This window comes from Dermacentor andersoni, chromosome 7, assembly GCF_023375885.2.
Source record: "Dermacentor andersoni chromosome 7, qqDerAnde1_hic_scaffold, whole genome shotgun sequence".
Lineage (NCBI taxonomy): Eukaryota > Metazoa > Arthropoda > Arachnida > Ixodida > Ixodidae > Dermacentor > Dermacentor andersoni.
Genome location: NC_092820.1, coordinates 67297453 through 67320798, shown reverse-complemented (window position 1 = coordinate 67320798; position 23346 = coordinate 67297453). Strand labels below are relative to the sequence as shown.

Genomic DNA, 23346 nt, shown 5'->3' with positions numbered 1-23346 from the left:
GGTCTTGAGGAAGAAAGCTGCGTGAGCAGCTTGACTAAGTCCTATTGAACATTGAACATTGCGTTTCATTGGCCACTGTCAAGCGTTAGAACAAACGGTTCAAAGAAGGACGTTAAAGTTGCAAAGACGATCCCAGACCGCACCAAAGCCATCGTGCAGTCACTCCTAACAAAACTGAAAAGGTTGATGAGCTGATGACACAAGAACGGAGGATAAGCATCGATGAACTGGCAGAGCGTGTGAACATCAGTCCCGGTTCGGTTCACCGTCACCGTTCACGCCGTAATTCATGAACATCTCGGTTATCAGCTCTTGTGTGCGCTATGGATGTCAAAGATTTTGAACCACCGCCAGAGTACGGAGAAGTTCGGCGCTGCCTTTACTCTCTGATCCGGTATCACAATAAGGGTGACGATTTCTTGTCTGCAATTGTGATCGGAGACGAACCATCATGCCACTACTACGAGCCTGAAACACGACGGCAAAGCTTACAATGGAAACATTCGAATTCACCACCCCCAAAGAAGCAAATGCCGTCATTTCCGCCGGAAAGATGTTGCTGACTTTTATTTTTCGATTGTCATGGACCATTACTGATAGAATTTGCTAAATCTTGAGAGACTATCAATTGTTTCAGATATTGTGAAACGCCGGATCGACTGCGTGTTGCAATCAAGAACAAACTACGTGAAAAATTGACGAATGGGGTCATTCAATGACAATGCCCGTCCACACGTCGCTGATGTGGTTAACACAAGACTGGCAAAGTTCAAGCGGGAAACGCTGCAACATCCGCCATACAGCTCAGACCTGTCGCCTTGCGACTTCCACAATTTGGGGCAGCCGAAAAAACAGCTCAAGGGAACCAGATTCCTCTCGGACGATGACGTGAAAGTCAGTTGCAGACGTTTTGAAGCAACAACCCAAGGAGGTTTATGAGACGGGAATTACGCGACTCGTTAGTCAATGGGCCAAATGTCTAAATGCTCATGGAGGCTACTTTTAAATAAGGTATCCCGTCTGTCGTATATTCGCATTGGCTCACTTTCATTTGACTGGCCCTCGTATATTCTGCAGAAGTCCTGCTTTTTATACGTGCTCTCTGTTGCGACTACAATTTCGTTGCAAATACTCACGATACATGACCGGTGACAGCTGCTCCGGCGTAATACATTGGAACAAATGACAGCGTCATTGAGATTTTTCACTGGCCCTTGCATATGTACAAGAATGTAAACAAGGATCTTGAATGATAAAGTTTCATTACCATATTTGTCCTCAACTTGTTTATTTCATGGGCTTTACATTTTTCATATCAGTGGCATGCACTGCTTTGCTGGTTTCGAACTGATGTAGTTCTAAAGTTCGTGTGATATTTTCTTTACTTACTAAGTAGACAGAAACATGGAAGCATCGACATCAGTTATGTTGGGCACAATTTTTGGCACATACGAGTATAATATTCAATGAAAAAATACATATTTTGCTTGTATTGACAGTGCGTAGCGTTCAAGAATTCGTTTGCAGCATCTTTGGTAATGACAATACAGTTATTATTCATGTATTTGATCCCTAGGCAAATTGTTTAAGAGGAAGCTTTAGCTCGGGCCCAACTCCGACGCGGCCTATTCAGATACATGTAAAACGCAGAAACGCTTTTCTGAGATAACTCTTGAATCGCTTTTAATGAAATTTGTTGCAGTTGAGAGAGTAAGTTAAATTCTAGTGTCTGTTGGTAGCGGAATTTTGATTTAGGGCCCGAATTTTGTTTAAAATATTTTGAAAAATTCGAAACTCCGAAAAAAAGTAGAAGCACGAAGTTTACAATTTAATAGGTCTTCATCAAGAACAGATATCGTGGTTCTGTAAACGGCATCCATTACACCATTCAAAGCGGACAAATTCGATATGTCTATTTGAATTGGTTATGTTATGTACAAGGGTTCTGCAAAAGCCTTATTTCCATAATACTTAATTTTTTGAGACTCATGTGTAACATCAATTTTGTCCGCTGAAGATGTACTATTATGTGCAATTTGCAGAATTGTGATATCAATTTTCATTGCTGATTTACAGTTGTAAGCTTCATTCTTTCGTTTTCTGAAAATTTTTGATGTTTGCCACTTTTTAATAAAATATTGACGACCTAAATCGAAAATTGGAAACAAAGAATCACTAGAATTTAAGTTTTTGTTTTAAATTCAACAAACCTCATCAAATATGGTGAAGTGGTTGCCGAGAAAAATGAATTTTCCTTCTACATGTATTTAGATAGGAGCATCCGACCTAATGTTTCCTCTTAGGAGGTGGCAGAGCTGCATTGTGAGCCCCCCCCGAACGAAATTTCTGGCTACGCCACTGGTACTCACCACTAGCACTTTGTGCATGATTCTCAGAGTAGTGCGAATTAGTGAAAACACGACTTGTCGCTATTGTACTGCTATAGACATACCGTGAAGGCGACAAAAAAGCCGTGCTCTTGATACCAATTAGTCTATGACTACGCACCCCGATTTAAAGCGTTGCAGGGTTGACTAAACTGGGTGTTTCCGCGAAGACATTAAGCAATTTTAGATATCGCCTGTGGCAGATCGCACAATTCTATCCCTTGAGCTGGTCTACTGGAAAGGGCGGACAAATATTGCTCGAGAATTCGAAATGCACAACCGCCGAAATAATCGAGATTCACTAATTAAGCTTTTAAGTAATTATTTTGCAGAACATTTTGATTTACCAATTGTACCCGGTAAGACTGCATAGCATAGGAACTCGAGAATAATTCTGTTGATTGCATGATCTTCGAGATATGCGCCAACAAACTTGTGCTAAGAATGCACTGTCATTCCACTTATTTTTTGCGCACCCCGTTTTATGAATTGAGCGCTAACGTAACTGAACAGCCAATAAATTTCATGGCAAAGTTTGAGAATGAATATCTCGAAACTCGCGGCATCCTGATAATTCGTTCCAAGTATATCCGCCTTGCGCACTCCACGGCTACAATTTGTAAACTGCAATAGATGTCGTAAGGTAACTAGTTAAATACATAGTTAGCGAATTTCTGCTCATCATAGTCTATTATGCATTTCTATTTTTTGCGCAAGTAACGTCCGCCTCTTCAAGCAGACCAGCTCGAAAGTTAGAATCGTGATATCTCTCATAGGCAATATTTAAGAATTGTGTAAGGTCTTTGTAAGGTACGGGGCAGAAACCTGGAGGCTTACGAAAACGGTTCTACTTAAATTGAGGACGACGCAACGAGCTATGGAAAGAAGAATGATAGGTGTAACGTTAAGAGATAAGAAAAGAGCAGAATGGGTGAGGGAACAAACGCGCGTTAATGACATCTTAGTTGAAATAAAGAAAAAGAAATGGGCATGGGCAGGACATGTAATGTGGAGGAAAGATAACCGATGGTCAGTAAGGGTTGCGGACTGCATTCCGAGGGAAGGGAAGCGTAGCAGGGGGCGACAGAAAGTTAGGTGGGCAGATGAGATTATAAATTTTGGAGGATCAACATGGCCACAATTAGTACATGACCGGGGTAGTTGGAGAAGTATGCGAGAGGCCTTTGCCCTGCAGTGGGCGTTACCAGGCTGATGATGATGATGATGATGATGATGATGATGATGATGATGATGATGATGGTCTTTAAGAAATATCGCTCATAGGTGGTTCGATATTTCAGGCTATATTTAAATGCAGGGCGTCCCACGTAACTTGGGTCCCAAATTACGAAATATGCGAGTGCCACGTAGCTAGACAGAACGGAGGTAACATTGGTTGCTCTCGCCTGGAGCAATTCACCATTTTGTTTTGTATTTCTCCTCATAAGTTATTACTGATTAGCTTTTATATAACTAACATATTTAGTCATTAAAATTATACAATTTTACAAATAATATTATCACATGAAGAATCTGAAAGACTCCCGCAAATATACACGGCACTTTTTCGTGTTTTGCGGGCTCTCTTTAACACGTGGAAAAACCTTAAGTAGCACTTATTGAGCACCAGCAAAATGGATTGAGAATGCTTCTTTATGGCCTAGAATTTTGTGATTTGTAATTTTACTGTGATAATAATATTACAGAAGTTTGGTATTTAATAATAACTAATTATAACGCGTACTTCAGAGAATATTGTGACTTGCTCCAAGCGACAGCACACATTAGCTTGGTTTTGTCCAGCTACAAGGCACTCGCGCAGCTTTAAATTCCGGTACAAGTTATGTGGGAAACCCTGCATTTGCGGCATCGCGCAGTCAAAAACTTCAATTTTGAGGTCAGAACGCGCTTCTCGCTGAGAGCAGCAAAACGGGAAAACTTTCCTCAAATTCGCAGGTAGTGTTATTGGCTGACGCCAATCGATATCACATATCGCAAAGCTTGAAATGCATTTCCAGGAGTACGGGCTTTCAGTTGAATGTTACCGCATCATCCTTGTCATTTTTTCTTTTGCGCGTCGTATAAGCACTATGATCACAGCAACTCAAACGCAACATGCCTTGTTTGGTGTTTATATATAAAGAGAATCGCGCAATATAATTACTGTTCATGCTGTCGTTGACAGACGCCGTCCAGCCATTTTCTACTACTATACTGACAACGGTACCGCACGACCGCTTCTAATACCTTTCCAGCATAGTCACTCAAGTGTACTACCGATACAGCGCGCTGTATGTAGTATAACGGGCTACGGCAGAGTTATTTGATGATCTATACCTCCGCTATGTTTCCTTACATCTTCTTTCTTGTTTCCTCCGTTTGTTTTCTTCATTTCTATATTCCTTAATCACTAGTCCTTTATTTGGATATATGGGATAGCCGATGCTCGGGTTGCTTCTAGTCCTGTGGTAACAACATTGAATAATGAAAGATCACAGGAACAAGAACTATCTCGTATGTTCGAAAACAATAGGTTTGGCCCTTGACTAAGTCAAGGAGTTTTCTCAGCCTAAAAATTACAAGCCTGCTTATTAGGAACTTAAAACACGTAGTAAACAGAGGTTATCAAAACAGATACTGAGAGAGAGAGCCTTTTTAATAAATGCGAAAGAAAACACGACACAAAGACGTACCGTGCCATGGGGCAAGCGCTGACTCATACCTAAGTTTTATTCATACACAACAAAGTATTATATGTACGCACAATATGAAATCAAGATCATTTACACGTGTACAAGCAAGAACACGGGTCACCACTTAGTACTCTCCCCACAATGAGTTGTCAAAGATTGCCAGTTCTCTTTGCGAGAGCATTATCGACGCCTCAATTATTGAGCCAGCGCCTTCGCGTGCGATGTGAGCTGCTTCGACTGTCATTCTCCTGTTTTGATTACTAAGTTTGAATACCACTAACACGTCAGTCTGTTTTCGTGCTATTGTTAGAGTATACAACTATACAAATTCGCTAACCTTTCCATCGTACTGATATAGAGACTGAGACCGTATTTGCTACTTCGAGACGTAGGCAGAAAGCCCATCAAATATTCTTATATATGCTTCAGCTGTGAGCTATAGGAGATTGCGTTGAAGCGATAAAATTGCCTTTTACGATGGTCTGATGTAAACGAACAATATCCATAGTATCAAAGTGCATCACCTTTGCTGTTTGGTGTTCCGAGGTGCGGTAATTAAACCACGATCACGACTACAAAATTACCTAGAATGGCGACTGCCGCTACACTAGTTCCAGCGGCAACTGCCTGGCTAAGCAACCCTTCGATTTATGCCAGCGCTGCAGTGTGACCGCGTCAGGCAGCAAGTCAGCCTCTTCTGTCGCGTTACGCGGCGGAACAGTCATAACCAGTCAATCACTGAAGTACTGTGGTATAGAATTCTTTTTTTCAGGTGGCCTTGCTCTGCTGAAGCATTCAGTGATCTGGAATGTTGACACCGGAGCATCGAATCAAAACTATTCTCATTGCGATTTTCATTTCAGTTGAGCCAAAACGGTTCAATACCGGCTCAACATCGGATTGCGAAAAATAACGGGTAAAGCAGGTTAGAACCGGTGCAGGTTCATTTGATTACACGAAGAACATATGTAGAAAAAAAGTATGCATTTATTTGATACAAGAGGTTTGCGCCGCTGCTAAGGTGCGAGGAAAGATTACAGGCGTTATTCTGCAGCCCACACGTAGGTAGTAGTTACAAATTAATTGTCTAGATCCAGCACCAATTGTGCGATCAATCTGAAGCAAAACTTTAGCGATAGAGAGGAAAATTCTTGCCCCTGCACTTTCCCTCAATCGAATGCGTAAAAATACAACAAACAAAATAACAAACATGTTACTTTTTAAAACACATGTTTTTTTAATGCGAGGTTAAATGCCGCAGGGCATACAGGGGTATGGGATGGGGGTGAATAAGGATGATTAAGTGAATGAAAAAAGATTTGCGGATCTAATGAAATCCAAGAAGGAACGATAATGTGGTCCCTGCGGCCCCAAGATATGAACGTGACCTATCGCGATGGCACTGGCATAAGTGATGTGAATAGTTTTCATCCAAGATATCGAATGCTTCTCTCTGGCGAACGTTCCCTGCCATGGAACACGGTCGCCGCCGTCCAGACGCGGTCACCACAGCCTGCTTGGCTGCTGGCTTGTCAGCGGATCATTTCGCCAGAGAAGCAGCCCGGATGTTTTTCCCCCACTACGACGTGTTGCCTCAAACAACGAATAGTGCTTCCTTGGCAGGCATACCGACACACATCGACAAGTTACCATCTACAGCAGACTTCGATGGAATCCCAAGCTCTTTCACTATACCTGAGTTGCTTACAGTGAAAGATGGTACCAGTCGCAAGACAGCACCCGGTCCAGACTGTATTACTTATGAGGCTTACAAGAACCTGAGTTGTGGTGCGCTACCTCAAATTCTCGACACCATTAACGAGGTATGGCTAGATGGCGTTGTCCCTCCAGGCTGGAAATCGGCTATTGTGATCCCGATTCCAAAACCAGGCAAGACGCCGACCGACCTTGGCCACTTCCGACCCATTTCCCTAGCGTCGACGTTGTACAAGCTTGCTGAGAAAATGCTAGTCACACGACTGTCGTGGTGGCTAGAGCACCACGGTTTCTACCACCCTGCTCAAATTGGCTTCCGTCCATTCATGGTACTGAAGATGGGCTGGCTGTCTTGGAATCCTCAGTTTTATCGTCAACTCGCGGCCCCACTGTCCGTACTGTCGTCACTATGGACGTCGAAAAGGCCTATGATAACATAAGTCATGCTGCCATCTTGCCTTCAATATACGTGCTGCATTCTTCCCCCTAGAGTACGGAATTTCCGCAAATCTTTCCTTGAAGAGCGACACTTTGCAGTTGGCGTCAGTGGTGACGCCTTCGGCTCATTTATCACTCTTCGCGGCGTAACCCAGGGATGGGTATTGTCCCCCACATGATTCAATATTTCTTTCATCCCACTTGCATGGCACTTACACGATGTACCCGACATAAAGTTCTTATACGCTGGTGACATCACGGTTTTGAGTACTCATCGTGGCCTGCAGATTCAAGCCGCTGCCCTTCAATCAGCTTTAGATATTACGTCGACTTGCGCTTCTTCTGCCGGCCTTAAGCTTTCCGTTAGCAAAACTGCTTACTTGTCAGTCGCCAATCGCTGGGGCATGCGCAAACTCTCTGCAACACCCATTCGTCTTTATCTATCTTGAACCCCAATTAACAATGTTAAACTATAAAAATTCTGTGTCTGACGATTCACGAGTCGGCAACTGGAGCTGATTGGTTCTGCAGCGCCAAAAAGCAGGCGATTCAAACATTGGGTCTGATTAGGCGCATTGCTCCTAAAATGGGCGGCGCCCGTTCATATGTGGCGCCACATTTGCTGAAGGCGGTAGTGCAACCACGCCTTGTTTATCAAACACACTTGTTTTTCGTTTTGACTACTATAAATTTCTGATGACAAACGCATATTGAGCAACTTATTAAACTATGCACATTTTTCCGTGAGTGATGGCAGTGAGCCGAACGCTTGCAAGCGGATACATTCTAGAGTTCATACGGGGAACAGTCGCAGGGGCGCGGCAGTGCTATTCTCGATAAAGTCAGTCATGAAAATATGACGATGCTCCGTTTAGTAGGATGGTAGATGAATGTATTTCCTAGGTATACGTTGTGGCGCAAAATACATTTCTTGAAGAGGGACAGAAAAAAGGAAGACAGTGAAGCGCCAAGGAAGACAGTGTTCCATACCCAGGAAATCTAAGCACCAACTTGCCCAAGAAGAAGTAATTTTGGAAGATGGATGTATGTTGTGAGCGTCCCCTTTAGAACGGAACGGAGCGGTGGGTTGTGCCACGAAGCTCTTGCTATTATACTGCCTAATGTCCTACCTAGGTAAAAAAAAAAAAAAAAGAAGAAAACCACGATGAATTCCTATAACCAAATTTTCTGACCCCTTATTGTGAACTTTCTTCCAATCGCCTCTTACTTATCTCTATTGCGGACATGTTTACTTTCCCCCGGCTCTCGCTGAACCCAAGGGTTTCAAGGAGTCCATTGGTGCCTAAATGAACCTCTGGGCAGATATCTTCAGATTCTAATAAAACATGTCTCATCGTTTCCCTAGCTTTACTGCAGCAAGCACATGCTTCTTCTTCCTTCTTATATCTCGCTTTGTAGGTGCCTGTTTAAAGGCACCCTGATCTCGCCTCGAAAAATAATGAGCTTCCCTTTGAGTTCTTATCAATTGTTTCTTATTTCGTTTTTTCCTCTTAAATAGGTACTCATGGCAGGTTTCTTTTACATTGCCTCCACCAGTGGCGTAGCCAGAAATATCGTTCGGGGGGGGGGGGGGGGGGGCTCACGTTGCAGGTGGACCACCTCCTTAAGAGGAAACATTAGGTCGGATGCTCCTATCTAAATACATTTAGAAGGAGAATTCATTTTTCTCGGCAACCACTGCACCAAATTTGACGAGGATTGTTGCATTTAAAAGGAAAACTTAAATTCTAGTGACTGTTCGTTTCGAATTTTCGATTTAGGTCGTCAATATTTTATTGAAAAGTGGAAAAAATTTAAAATTTTGAGAAAACGATACAATTAAGTTTACAACTCTGTAAATCAATGAAAATTGATATCACAATTCTGTGAATTGCACACAATAGTACATCTACAGCGGACAAAATTGATATGTTGCACATGAGTCTCAAAAAATTAAGTATTAGGGAAATACGGCTTTTGCAGAACCCATGTACATAACATAACCAATTCACGTAAGATACAAATTGATATATCGAATTTCTCCGCTTTGAATGGTGTGTGTAATGGATGCCGTTTACAGAACCGCGATATCTGTTCCTGATGCAGAGCTATTAATATTTAAACTTCGTGCTTCTATGTTTTTCGAACTTTAGAATTTTTCAAAGTATTCTAAATAAAGTTCAGGCCCTAAAATGAAATTTCGCTTCCAACAGACACTAGAATTTAACATGCTGTCTCAAATGCAACACATTTCATTAAAAGCGATTCAGGAGTTATATCAGAAAACCGTTTCTGCGTTGTACATGTATCTGAATAGGCCGCGTCGGAGTTGGGCCCGAGCTAAAGCTTCCTCTTAAACAATTTGCCTAGGGATCAAATACACGAATAATAACTGAATTGCCATTGCCATAGATGCTGCAAACGAATCGTTGAACGCTACGCACTGTGAATACAAGTGAAATATGTATTTTTTCATAAAAGAATGTACTCGTATGTGCCAAAAATTGTGCCCAACATAACTGATGTCAATGCTTCCACGTATTTTGTCTGTTTAATAAGTAAAGAAAATATCACACGAACTTTAGAACTACATCAGTTCGAAGCCAGCAAAGCAGCGCATGCCGCTGATATGAAAAATGTAAAGGCCATAAAATGAACAAGTTGAGGACAAATATGTTAATAACACTTTGTCATTTAAGATCCTTGTTTGCATTCTTGTACATATGCAACGGCCAGTGAAAAATCTCAATGACACTGCCATTTATTCCAATGTATTACGCAGCAGCAGCTGTCACCGGTCGCGTATCGTGAGTAATTGCACCGAAATTATAGTCGCAACAAAGACCACGTATAAAAAGCAGGAGTTCTTCAGAATATACGAGGGCGAGTCAAATGAAAGTGAGCCAATGCGAATATATAACAAATGGGGTACTTTAATTAAAAGTAGCCCCTATGAGCATTTAGACATTTGTCCCATTGACTAAAGAGTCGCGCGATTCCCGTCTGATAAAGCTCCTTGGGTTGCTGCTTCAAAACGTCTGCAAGTGACTTTCACGACATCGCCCGAGACGAATCTGGTTCCCTTGAGCTGCTTTTTCGGTTGCGCCAAAATGTGGAAGCCGCAAGGCCACAGGTCTGAGCTGTATGGCGGATGATGCAGCGTTTCCCGCTTGAACTTTGCCAGTTTTGTATTAACCACGTCAGCGATGTGGGAACGGGCATTGTCGTGGAACAAGATGACCCCGTTCGTCAATTTTCCACGTAGTTTGCTCTTGATTGTGACACGCAGCCGATCCGGCGTTTCACAGTATCGGAAACAATTGATAATCTCTCAAGATTTAGCAAATTCTATCAGTAATAGCCCCTGACGATCGAAAAATAAAAGTCAACAACACCTTTCTGGCAGAAATGACGGCCTTTGCTTTCTTTGGGGAAGGTGAATTTGAATGTTTCGATTGTAAGTTTTGCCGTCGTGTTTCAGGCTCTTAGTAGTGGCATGATGGTTCGTCTCCGATCACAATTGCAGACAAGAAATCGTCACTTTTATTGTGATACCGGATCAGATGAGTAAAGGCAGCACTGATCTCCGTGTTCTGGTGGTGGTTCAAAATCTTGCGCATCCATTGCGCACACAAGAGCCGATAACCGAGATGTTCATGAATTATGGCGTGAACCAAACCGTGACTGATGTTCAAACACTCTTCCAGTTCATCTATGCTTGTCCTCCGTTCTTGTCTAATCAGCTCATCAACCTTTGAAATTGTGCTAGAGGTGATTGCACGGTGGCTTTGGCCCGGTATGGGATCGTCTTTGCAAATTTCACGTCCTTCTTTGAACCGTTTGTTCCAACGCTTCACAGTGGCCAATGAAATGCAATGTTCCATGTACACGGCAGCCATACGGCGACTAATTTCTTTTTGGGAAACACCTTCAGCTGTCAAAAACCTCAGGGCCCCACGCTGCTCAACTTCTGGAGAGTCCATTACGGCACGCAACCATGTTCTACCCAGTGTATGAGAGCATTAAAGAACATTTATCCTCACACCTGCGTGTCACTTTTGTAAATAAGAGATGCCTGTGTGCTACGCGCAGGCCTTGCAGATAATGAACAGAAGCATAATTGCGCGGGGTGGGTAGGCTCACTTTCAGTTGACTCGCCCTCGTACATTAGAAATGCGAAGATGCAATGTAATATACAAATGCGAAGATACAGCTTGATAAAGAGCAAAAAAGTGCCACTGGAAATGAAATTCACTGCACGTATACACAAAACCTCGCAACAAGATATTTAAACATACGTATAAGTAAGTTTCCAATAAATCTACGTGTCTAAGAAAAAGTCACGGTATATAATGCGTCAAACAAGCAAATAAACATGTTGCGCAATCACAGATTAACAGAATCCTAGATCCTGCCCCCATTCCATCCACTCCCCCCGATGTATCGCGCGCGACGGAAGGCGGCGCGCTTGCTCCTCACTTTTCTGCCTTGCGCACACAAGACTGAGCCACTATCGTCGGCTCACCCATTCCCCCCCCCCCCCCACCCCCCACACGCTTTCACTCGCACATACAGCATGCGGTGCGGGGTCACGATATTATCGCGCTTGGACTTTATGCGGAACATGAGGGCGACGGCGACGGCAGGAATGCGCCTAGAGTGTCCATATAATTGCTATCGCAATAATATAATAAGAGTATCCGGCAGCTGAAGCGTCCCATGGCCCATTACTTTCCGCAAAAGAAGTAACAAAATAGCACTTTCACCATGCGACAATTCGCTGCACCGCAACAACGCTTCTTTTTTCATTTTGTGGGGCGGGGGAACGGTAATGAAAAAAAAATGCAAAGAAAAGTATGTTGCTCACAATAGAATGCCTACTTTGGGCAACTGATATGGCTATTAAAGGAATATCGAAGAAAACACGAGACGCTTGGTCCACCAAGAACCATGCGCATACTGCCCGGTATCCTACACCGGCGAGACAAGACTTTCTGGAGAGGTTGCACTCAAGCGAACGCGCTGCAATCCGTTGAGTCCCCACAGTGATGGCGGCTCGCGACCATTGTTTCTTTTTCTCGTCTGCTAGCTATAAAGCCTCCAAAGCTCTGCCAGGCGAAAATGCACTCGGCCAGAGAAAACCAAACGCGCACCGAAGTGCGCCGGGCGGTGGTCGGGGCAACACGAGAAAAACGCATGCGCTTTGGCTGGCTCTGGCAGCGCGCGGGTACGGGAGCGAGAACAAAAAAAATTGAAGAGGCTCAATGCGTCCTTGCGATTAAAAGTCAAAGTAGAAAAAATAAATAAGAACATAGTTGCCTTGGCTGGCTTTAGTGTCTTCACTGGATGCTTTGGCGCAGGTGAAAAAAAATTATATTTTTTTATGTGACATGACGGCACGAATGAACCACCACAACGCTTAGTCTCATCGGGCCTCGCTGCGGGCTTTGTCATCTTGTATGATAGCGTGTTCATTTGGCTTGTCTCGTTGTATGGCCCGATGTGCGACTTTGGAAAAGTCGATGCACCTTTGGCATCAAATATTTATGGGAGCATTAAACTTACAAAGTTGCGCAATTGAAAATCTAAAGCACACGTTTGCAAATGTCAATGCACCTTTCACGTCAGAAGTTTATGAGAACTTTATACCCATAAAGTTTCGGAATTGATATCCACGCGCTCCGTAAATTCCATGATAGAGTGTAGATTCCGCGGCCTCCGCGAAATGCCGCGGCGAGCCCGTTCGCCATGAAAACATCCTTGAAACTTTGTGCTTGAATGGGGCTGCTTGCGTTATGTGACTCCCGCTGTATGGGCGTTGCCGCGAAATTCAGCCCGAGTTCGCAATTTTCGCGGTAAAATGGCTTTTCGAGCGTGAAAAAGACGCTCTAGACAAAATCCAAAATGATTTCCGGCGGCGGGGGTTGCTTTTGTCGGCGGTGCATTGACAGCACGAAAAAATTTCGGGGGGGGGGGGGGGGGGGGCTGAAGCCCCATAAGCCCTTTGCTACGCACCTGGCCTCCACCCTCGAGAATATTTCAGCCTCTCTGACTTTCCGCTTGACGTTCTTTATCACTGTGTTGGTCACCATACAGGCCGCACACTTGCTGGTAAGCTTCCTGGTTCTTTTCCTCCACTGTGAATCAATGTTTTTTTTTTCTGTACAAGTACCTCAGCACTCCCCCAGCCCATTCACTTTCTTCCACATTCCTCAGTCGCTCTTCATAATCAATTTTACTGTGAGCTTCCCTAACTTCAAAACTTGTCCAGCCCATACCACCCTGCGCAGCCCCATTTGTAGATTCATTGTAGGGGCGTGACAACGCAGCGCCGCAGCAAGGCTGTTCACCGCAGGCGCTTCACCGAGGCTATTAAGGCCGCCGCTTTACCAAATGAAAAACGCCGCTCTATCCATACAGACGGGAACAATGGCTGTCGCTGCAAAATGGCCGTACCGCACGTGTTCCAAGTTCCGTAGTGACGCAGCACAATGAAAACGTACCAGTTTATCTGTGTTTCCGAAGCCTCAGCGATGCCGTGAGATAAGAGCGTGCTGCCCAGCGGCACAATTCATCGCTTGTCATCGCTTACCTCTGTGCGCATGTACGAAGTATTTAAGCGTGTTGAGCGCTCCTAAGGTGCTTGCGGATTGCCTTTGCTGGAGCGAACAGCGATCGCAGGTGGACATCGTAACCACACCGCAGCAATCGCATTTTGGCAGGTGAGGGCCCCTGCGTGCAGTTATGAAATTAGACCTCGAACGGAGGAAGGTGTTGCAACTGTTTAGTGCGCAGTGCTGCTGATGAAGAAATGCCATCGCACTCATTCTAGGAAAGCGAGCTATTCTCTACGCTGACCGTGCTTGCGACAATGCGGCTCCAATACATCACCGATGACAGAGCAGCCATCTCGAACGACAGCTGCGATACGCTGTTGTTAGAGAACACTACGCCTTCCTCAGCACCGTCATCCGCCACGGCGCATCGACGCCTTGCAAGCAGCTACAGTAGCGTGCCATATTAATTTGCTGTGCGGTACATGGCCACAACGTAGGCGATGAAAACTGGGTTGTGGGGCCCTCACATCCCGAGAAGATGTATGCATAAGCTAGCGACAGTCGACGCTTTGATTTTGATAGTGATTCTCAGTATATCACCGATAACAATGCGTTGTGCGTGTGTTATTTCAGCGGTAAATGTGTGCGTGTCAGCTCGGCACCGCGTCGCTGGTGTCGAAAAATAAGTTGAGCGTGGCCCGACCGTGGTGAGTGCGCGCACAAGAGTTGCATGCCTTGCGCGGGGTTGACCGATGGTCTTGAATAACAGGCGAACTCGTGCGAAACTCGTACGATCGCAAACCCCGCCTAGTTGAACTTGGGAACACGGCGGCGGCATCAGCAGCAGCCTGTGTCATCCCATCCAACGCCAGCAAGCGTCAATATGACTGAGTGGACCCGTTCATTTATACATGACCGACAAGAGTTTCGCCGTTTCAAAACATCTGTGCGCTCGCTGTGTGACGAGTTAGGCGAATAATCCCGTCTGCGGAGACAGCGTGGCCGGCGAATTACGCTTTCCGAGCAAATATTGGTGTGACTAGGGTGCGGAGAAAGAGTTCGTGCGATCGCTTCGCCTCCCTCCGGCTGCAGGCGCCGTGCGTCTACCGCGCCCCAGCGCCACTCCAGGTCCGGCGGCATCATAGGAGCACTGGGGCACCAGTAAGGGCCTCGGGTTCAACCCAGAACAACCAACCTGCGAAGGCGAAGTGGTCACATTATGTAGGAAAACTCATAACGGAAGCTGGGCTGCCTTCTAGTGCAACAGGTGCGGAACGCACTTGTCTTAGTTACACGGTACCGCTGCCCTTCACGGGCAGAGAGGCTCAGGAAGTTACTTCTCCAGCGCTGACCGCCTCGGCCGTCCAAACATCTACTTCTCCAAGTGGAATGTGATTTGGCTCACGTACTGCGTGGGCGAAAGCGTAAACTTGTGGCTGTTGAAGATGACTGGCGACTTGTTTCTTCTGCCGGAGCCCGCCATCTTCGACCGGAGGAACTACGCCCCTGCGCTCGTGAGCAACAAGCTGCTGGGCAGAGCTCCACTTGGTGGACCCAGGAAGATAGTGCAAATGTACGAGTGGCTTCTTTGCGCCAAGCAAAATTACAATCGACGCCGTTTGATGATGGGCGACAAGATTCCGCCGAGCCGCCAAAATTACGACGGTATTGCAGATCGTGGACCATGGGTCTTAAGCATGGTCTACGCGACCACAGGAGAGCTGCGACTTTTCGAGGTCGACCGACGAGACGTGGCGACGCTAGGCCTCATTATTGCAGACAACATTAAACCGGGGACAATTATTCACAGCGACGAATGGCCCGCATGCAACTGTGTCCCAGATTTAGCGGATGCTAACGGCGCGGGCCTCAATTTGCATTGGGAGACAGTCAACCACAGCGCGAACTTTTTGGACCCTATCACCGGTGCTCACAAGCAAAAAAAAAAAAAAAAAAGAGGTTACTGTAAAAAAGTGAAGCGCCACCTCGTTAGCGGTGGGTACAGGGTAACTGCGCCGTTAATGGAATCCCACCTGACATGGCTGCGGTGGCAGTCAATTAACGGCCACGTGCGCGGCAAAGACCCTTTCTTGCGTTTGTTAGACGCCATGGATCGCTTGGGGCTACCCAATATCAAGACTCCTGTGGTTGTTGGACGCCGTCGCTCAGCGCTATCCGGTATGACAGTGCATCACAAATTAAAAGAAAATAAAGCATACTTTTCTTACCCTTTCCTTGTATAAGTGTTCTCCGGCATTCCGGCGTGCTTACACGGTAAGCACACGGCAAACTACAGCGCTAGCCGACGCTCACTTCGTATCGCCGCCGTAGTTTAATGAGAGCAACGAGCGATCTGTTGAAAGCTCAGTGTGAAAACCAGGCGCACACCAATCTTTGCTTGGAAATGCGAGCGCAAGCACGTATCGAGTCGCGCCCATCCGATCCAAAGAAAAGAGGGAGAGGGGCGCTTCCTCTTGGTATAACGCAAGACGTAAGGAATTACAAATTAGTGTAATGCACATGCAGCGTACATCTTGCAAACTTTAAAAGGTTTATTAACCACATTGGAGTTACTGATAATATTGTAGTAAACACATCTTGTAACTTGATTGCGCATGTAATGCAATGCGTGGGACGACGAATAAATGAAAGAAGTCACCGACCATGCACCTATACGGTATGATTACGTGTGCTCCAGTCTGTCGACCACCCGTTAGGCAACTCCCAAGGGATGATAGCCATCCAGAGTGAATCTAGATTAATGAAACTGGAGGCGTGTTGAGGGACAAACCTTGTCTTGGTATCATCAGTGCTTTCATCTTGGTTTTCGCCAAACTCGGCGCATCCTGCATAGCGCCCTTGGGCCCGTATTCACGAAAAGCTGGTATGCTAGAATTGATCGAAAGAAAAAAAATTCAGCCTATCCTGATGCTTGACAGCTTATTTGCGAATGCGGTCAGCCAATCGGAAAGAACGCTTGCTAACGAATCGCTTTGCGAATTCGGCCCCCGGATCCTATCCGGCAGGAGTATATGGACGATCGGCCAAACTTTGCTCAAGGACCGCAAGGACAGGAACAGCTCTAACTCCGAGAAGTGGCCCACCTTTCCAAAGCGAAGACTGTTGTCATAGACGCCTAAACACATCAGGATTTGTCTGTTTGAGCAGACGACGTCTTCCACCTCGACATAGGAGTGCACTGGCTTTACCTAGCACCAACGGAAGATTAGAAGCAGACTACTGGCCGTCCTAAATTCCGCAAGTTGCCAGCAAATGACCATGTCAAGAGAGAGAGCCACAACACAGAAAATGGATTCCAGACTCTCGTAGAATATTTTTGTGCGGTGTGCTTGTCCGCACAAATTTAACTTGCCCTATCCTATTTACACTTCTGACTCCCATGTCTTCCCAGATTTCACTATCAAGATGGCAGGCCGTACCCGTTTATGATAAGGAAAGCATTTGCAACAACCAGGACCTGAGTGCAAAGAAAGTTTGGATTTAAAAATCGAGTTGTACAAGCAATAGGTCATTTCAATTCCATTTACTTCAACTTATACACTAGTGGCGATCAAGGTCCAGCGTCCTGCTAGGAAGCTCCTCTTGATTTCAATGATCGTAGATACATTTCCGACTAACAGATAACAATTTGGTAGTCGCCGCTGACAAACGCTTACGACTGCATACTAGCCACAAACTAAGATGCTTGACCCTGACGCGATACGTTGGAAACCGTACTGATGGTAATGGTGCTTCTCAAATCACGGAAAGATCGTGTGCATTGCAAATAGGGTAGTATAATGGAGCCAAAATGCAGGTATTACATGGATTAAAAGCTCCAGGTAAGGTGGACAGCTTCCAGCAAGAACTATTATTTCTTTTATTTTCGGTTGCATTCCGGAGCGAAAAAGATTGTAACGTTCCGGTACAGTCCCGATTCTAGCAAAATTACGTTTTTTTTTTCGCTTTTCAGTTTTGTTCCCGTACGATACTCCGGTTTATACTTACAAACGAGGAAGTCTTTCCATTCACCGGTTGAAACTGTCATGTTGATTCTCAGAGATCGTTTTTCGTATGAATCGATATGCGATATCCCCTCAACGTGCTAAGCAGGAGAATTCTGTGCACGATAGCCCGGGCTTTGGGACAAAGCAGCGGCCGTAAAACTGCAATAACGGCCGAAAATGAGATCGAAGCATGGGTACGTATAGATACGCCTCATGAGCGTTCGGTGAGTGTTTAGACACATTGGGAAATACTTCAGCCTCCTCGTTCACACTACATTTTATAGTTTGAAAGACGCCAAAGTAATTGTGAAGTCTATTCTTGAAATGAAACACCCTGTTTAATCATTACCGCACTTAGAACAAAAATCCGTCATTGGAGTGCGCTGCGTAACTAAAGCACAAAAAACCTTCAATCTAATCGAAGGAGGGATGGAATCCTTTCTGGTCGAGTAAGATCATGAGAAATTAAAAGACAAAGTGGTGACTTAGATAAAATGCGCTTAAAAGAAGTTTCCGGTTCCCTTGATATGTTCGCAGTAAAGGTGACTGTTAGACTGCTGTAAAGAAGCGCATACGTCCTTTAAACAAATTTTACCGTGTCTGAACACTGTCTATTAATTTGCCCCAGTAGAACTTCATGTAATAGAAAAGGAATAAGTGAAAGACGACACACACTAAATTCAATTTTAAAAAATTAGAAATAGGAGCAACATGGGGCCCTATAACGTAAAACTATCCCAACATGTTGCTATTCCAATCTCCTGACGTCAAATTTGCGTAACCACCGACGCAAGCACCGGGCGGTCACCCACAGGGTTGTCTGTACACACCAATCAAACACTCTCCTCGTTCATAGGAGGTCACTTTTGTTTGCTTGAAAAACGAATAACATAGCCTACACTGAGCGGCTTCTCTTATCTAATTGGCTGACAAGAGGCGAGGAGAACGCTCAAGTGGAGAGGGATACGCTGGGGCAGAGCCAGTGCACTGAAAATCGATAACCGGATGAAGAGGGTGGTGCCGGCGTCTGCGATTGGTCGGCTTTCCCTTACTTAGCTCGTGGTGGCTGGTTGAAAATCGAGGCGGCGTGTAACGGAAGCTTAGGAATGGCGCTAAAACTGATCCTCAGCAAAGAAGAGTTGGCAAAATGAGGTGGTAAACGTGCCGAAAGTGCTCGAAAACGTTACACGGCCACGCAAGAAGTTTTATTATACGCAAATACACCTATGCGCTCCGGCAGGTGCGAGTGGCCAGCGTCTCAGCGATCGGCGGCAGCTATCTTTTATTCCTTCCGGAACGGGGCAGCCTGCGGCTATTCCGAAGAAAATTCAGTTTTGTTCGGCATATTAATGCCTTTATCGCGTACACGTCACTTTGACGCGGTGAGTTTGTGCGGTTTTGTGACGTCGCGTGAAAGGCAGGTGAAGTGGGTGCAGCCGAAAAACTTTTTACCAATAGCTGAGGGCTAATGGCGAAAAGCGGTCGAATCAGAAATAACAGTTTTTCTTTTTTTTCCGTCAAATCGTGCATAATCAGTATGTACACATTATATCAGATGGGGAGCTATCGCGGTTTTCGTGACGCCACGTGACAGACAGTTGAAGTGGGGGTGGTCGAAAAATGTTTTTGACCAATCGTGGAGGGCTGATAGCAGAATTGGAATAGAAAAGTTTGGAATAGTTTTACCTTATAGCGCCAATGGATACTGGAATTTTATGCCTTTTCCAAACGCAGGCGACATCGGTTACTACTCTTCCGACGGCCGCATCTTCGTCTGCGGCCGCTTGAAAGAGCTCATCAAATGCATGGACCAGCAGGTGGCGCCTGCCGAGCTGGAAGAGCTTCTGGCTGCAGACCCAGACGTGCTACAGGTGATCGTAGTTGGGGTGCCGCATCCGCATTACGGGGAGGCCCCTCGGGCATTCGTGGTGCCCCGACGCCGCCTTGCTGGACCCAACGAAGAGGAGCGCGAGGCCGACAGGCTGAAGGAGCTCGTTGCTGGCATGTATTGCAATCGGTCGATGAATTTGAACGCGCATACGCGGATGGAATGACGCAACTAATAGCTACCTGAGACGAGCTCATAATGACACTTTGAGCTGGCGCTCAAAGTGCAACAAATTTGGTAGCGCGCTGCTGGACGAGAAAGGAAAAAGTCATTTGGATTTTATGGGAGTTTCGATAGGTGAACGAGGCAGCGCATTATATGAGAGTCATTTCACCCAATATTTTTTAAGGTAACACTAACACGATGATCGCCACGAGCAACGAACGTTGCATCCAACAGCGAAGCGATGCGCTGCGCGTTTTCAAGTCGTGACAATGGCAAAGCGTCGGAGTCCAAAGAAACGACTCGGATTTTGTTGGCAAAGCAGGAATGATTATTTTTATAAGCATAGACCATTCTAAACCACGAAAGAAAACTGGTTTAGGAGCTGGTGGCGACCGTCTAATGAGTAATATTTTGCATTATATTCGACAACTGAGCTAGTTGTTGAACATCAATTTTTCTGACATTGCAGCGCTCACCAAAACGACGGCTAAGACGAGAAATGCGCGGGACATGCGTTTAATTGCAAATTTCTTTAAAAAAAATGTGCTTAGTGAGTTACAACCGCTTTTCGTATCGGGCATATGTTTCGAGCGTCTTCTAGTCGGCAAACCCAGGCGATAGTTTGGCTTAAAAGTGAGGTCCGACATGTGCCCCTGGTATCGTTGGTCGACGAGAGGTATATATATATATATATATATATATATATATATATATATATATATATATATATATATATATATATATATATATATATATATATATCGACAAACTAGAAGAGGGTGTTTAACGAAGGCCGGATTTTTATCAATCATACCATAAGAAACCAGCATGCAATGACATCAGGGAAAATACCGGGGTAATTACTGGTAGTTAGAAATTGAAATAAAGATGATAAATTACTGGAAATGCAAGTGCATGAAAAAACAACTTGCGGCAGCTGGGGAACGATCCCAGGTATACGCATTACGCGCGCATTGGTCTGCCAATTCAGCTACCGCGGCCCCATTTTCCTACCTAGTTTCTTGGGTATTTATGTTTACTGCTAGAGCTAACCCATGGGACTGATAGCCAGTGCTAGAACACACACGCACACACACGCACACACACGCACACACACACACACACACAACACACACACACACATATATATATATATATATATATATATATATATATATATATATATATATATATATATATATATATATATATATATTTCCTTGAAACGCGGAAAACAATAACTGAGCAAAAATATAGCTAGCTGGGTACATGAATGTCATCTCTTCGAATGCGATGCACAATTTAATACTCCAGCTGAAGCAGTGATACAAGTATTTGTAAATTTAGGAAATTAGCGTAGACTAATCACCTAATTACTGATAACGCAAACGAGTGTGCGCAATGTGACTCTTAGAATACAATGGGTCCTATAATCGTATCTGATAGCCCCTTTTTTTAATCAGGTTGGCTTGCTTTAGCTGGGACATAGGCCATAGCTGGCATAGTGCTGCGAAGTGCTAGTTCAAGCCCTGCATGCCTGTCGGAACACGTTGGTAAAACTCGTAGCGCGCTAAGTTGCTTTCGATCGTACGGTTTTCTGTGTAAACGTGCTTTTTGACGGAATAATCCAATTCACGGCTGCTATTGCGCTTCCACGACGTAGTACTTCAAGAATAGCGATTAGCTTGAAAATGAACAGAATATTACCCTCAGTTTTGCTGTTCGCGCATTTGTTGGAAAGGCAGATCAGTCAGCTCGTTCATTACTGCATTTCTCAGCCTTAGTCGAGAAAGGCTTCTTTATTTGCAGCAAATCTTGCTAACCACAAGCACCTGTACGGCGGTGTACAGTTCATGGACTGCCTGCCGCAGACTGGAAGTTACAAGGATTCGCGCAGTGCCCTCAAGGAGCTGTACATTAAGCAGAACAGATGCGCCAACAATTGATGTTAGTATGGCGAAAACACGACGCTTCCGTGCCATACTCTATCCTGTGCTGTGTGGCACACTCGGAACGTTTGCACAATAAAGATGTAAATAAAGGGCGACCCCACTGCTAAAGAAGTAGCGTATTTTTTTTTTCCGCCAAACGTCGCCGTTGCAGAGCCGGAAGCCTACATCGCATCGTTACAGAAAATGCCTACGCACTCCTGTATTTGCAGCGCTGCCCACACACTTCAACCTTTAAAATCTAGTGAAAAAGGGAAGTAGTTCACCCACCATGGTACCGTCGTGGCTCTCACGTTGCGCTACTAAGCCCAAGGGCGTGGGATCAAATACCGGCCACGGCGGCCGCAACTCGGTGGGGGAAAAGTGCAAATGCGCCCGTGTAACGTGCATTGAGTGCAATTTAAAGGGCTGTGGTGGGTCAAATCAAAAAAGGGAAAACAAATCTTTTGTTTTTTTTCATTTCATTACTAAACAATAATACGCACCGCATCCAGCTTTTCTGGACACGAGGGCTTAGTTCGCGTGAGTGCCACCACGTGGCGTGTGGAGCGTAAACTTTTCAAACTTCCGGCGGTGACGCATGATGACGTCAACGAGACAAAAATAAAATAATTAAAAGCTATTCCTGCGCATTGAACTTCGCCACAGTGCTTGTCTCGCCTGCGTTATCAGCGTTGTTGATAAAGCGTAGCCGCTTGTCGCCTGGAAATGACTTATCATCCTAAGGAATGAGAAGAAAGGGGGTTAACCGAGGTGCCCGATTTTTATTAGTCATATCATAAGAAGCCAACAAACACTGACAACAAGGACAACATAGGGGAAATTACTTGTGCTTCATAAATGAAATAAAGAAACGATAAATTAATGGAAATAATAGTGGTTGAAAAAACAACTTGCTGACGTGCGAAGCCCATCCGAGAAATCTGGGAGGCTGCCCTGCTCGGCTTCTCTACCATGAAAGCCGAAGAGCTGTTGTGGCTAGGGCACTAGCCGGCGCGGAAGCCACAGGGGTCCCGGACTAGGGACCACTCCTAGACTTTGTTAAGGGCTGACTCTTAAGGCGTTCCCCAACGCTCTCTTGTATATATGGTCATTAAATGTTTTCCACCACCACCAGCAGCACTGAACTATCTTCGTCATCAACCCACCTATGAAACATTTCTGTTGCCGGACGCCTAAAATAGTTTAAGGGCGCCTGTGGACTCCGGCACATACGCCCGAGTCCACAGGCGTATGTGCCATTGAGCTTGGATCCTCTCTGCATATCACCGGGATCGGCCTACATGATCATTTTTCTGTCGACGGACGCCGACAAAACTACGGTATATTAGTCTTCTACAGCTTTCTCTGTAAATGTGCGGTCGATACCGAGTGCCTATGTAACGCTTGAAGGTTTAGGTAATGCAAAAGAATCCCTTATCGTGATCTCGTTCAGTTTACGTTATTCGACACAAAGGTGTATCGTGCCGTACTTCTTCGGACGGCTCGGTACAGTGGCGTTTGATGACTTCGTACGATGCAAACACGAGACGTGGGGTGCCATCCT

General features: G+C 45.2%; 1 protein-coding gene across 1 annotated transcript in view; it reads left to right on the top strand.

The window, feature by feature from the left end:
• The window catches only part of LOC126534362 (luciferin 4-monooxygenase-like), an 87485-nt gene extending 65688 nt beyond the window's left edge, over positions 1 to 21797 (top strand). The window contains exons 5-7 of the mRNA XM_072289471.1: positions 15111 to 15364; positions 19492 to 19799; positions 21661 to 21797. Of these exons, the coding sequence (XP_072145572.1) occupies positions 15111 to 15364; positions 19492 to 19799; positions 21661 to 21797 (699 nt within the window). The remainder of the gene's footprint in view (positions 1 to 15110; positions 15365 to 19491; positions 19800 to 21660) is intronic.
• The last annotated feature ends 1549 nt before the right edge of the window (positions 21798 to 23346 follow it).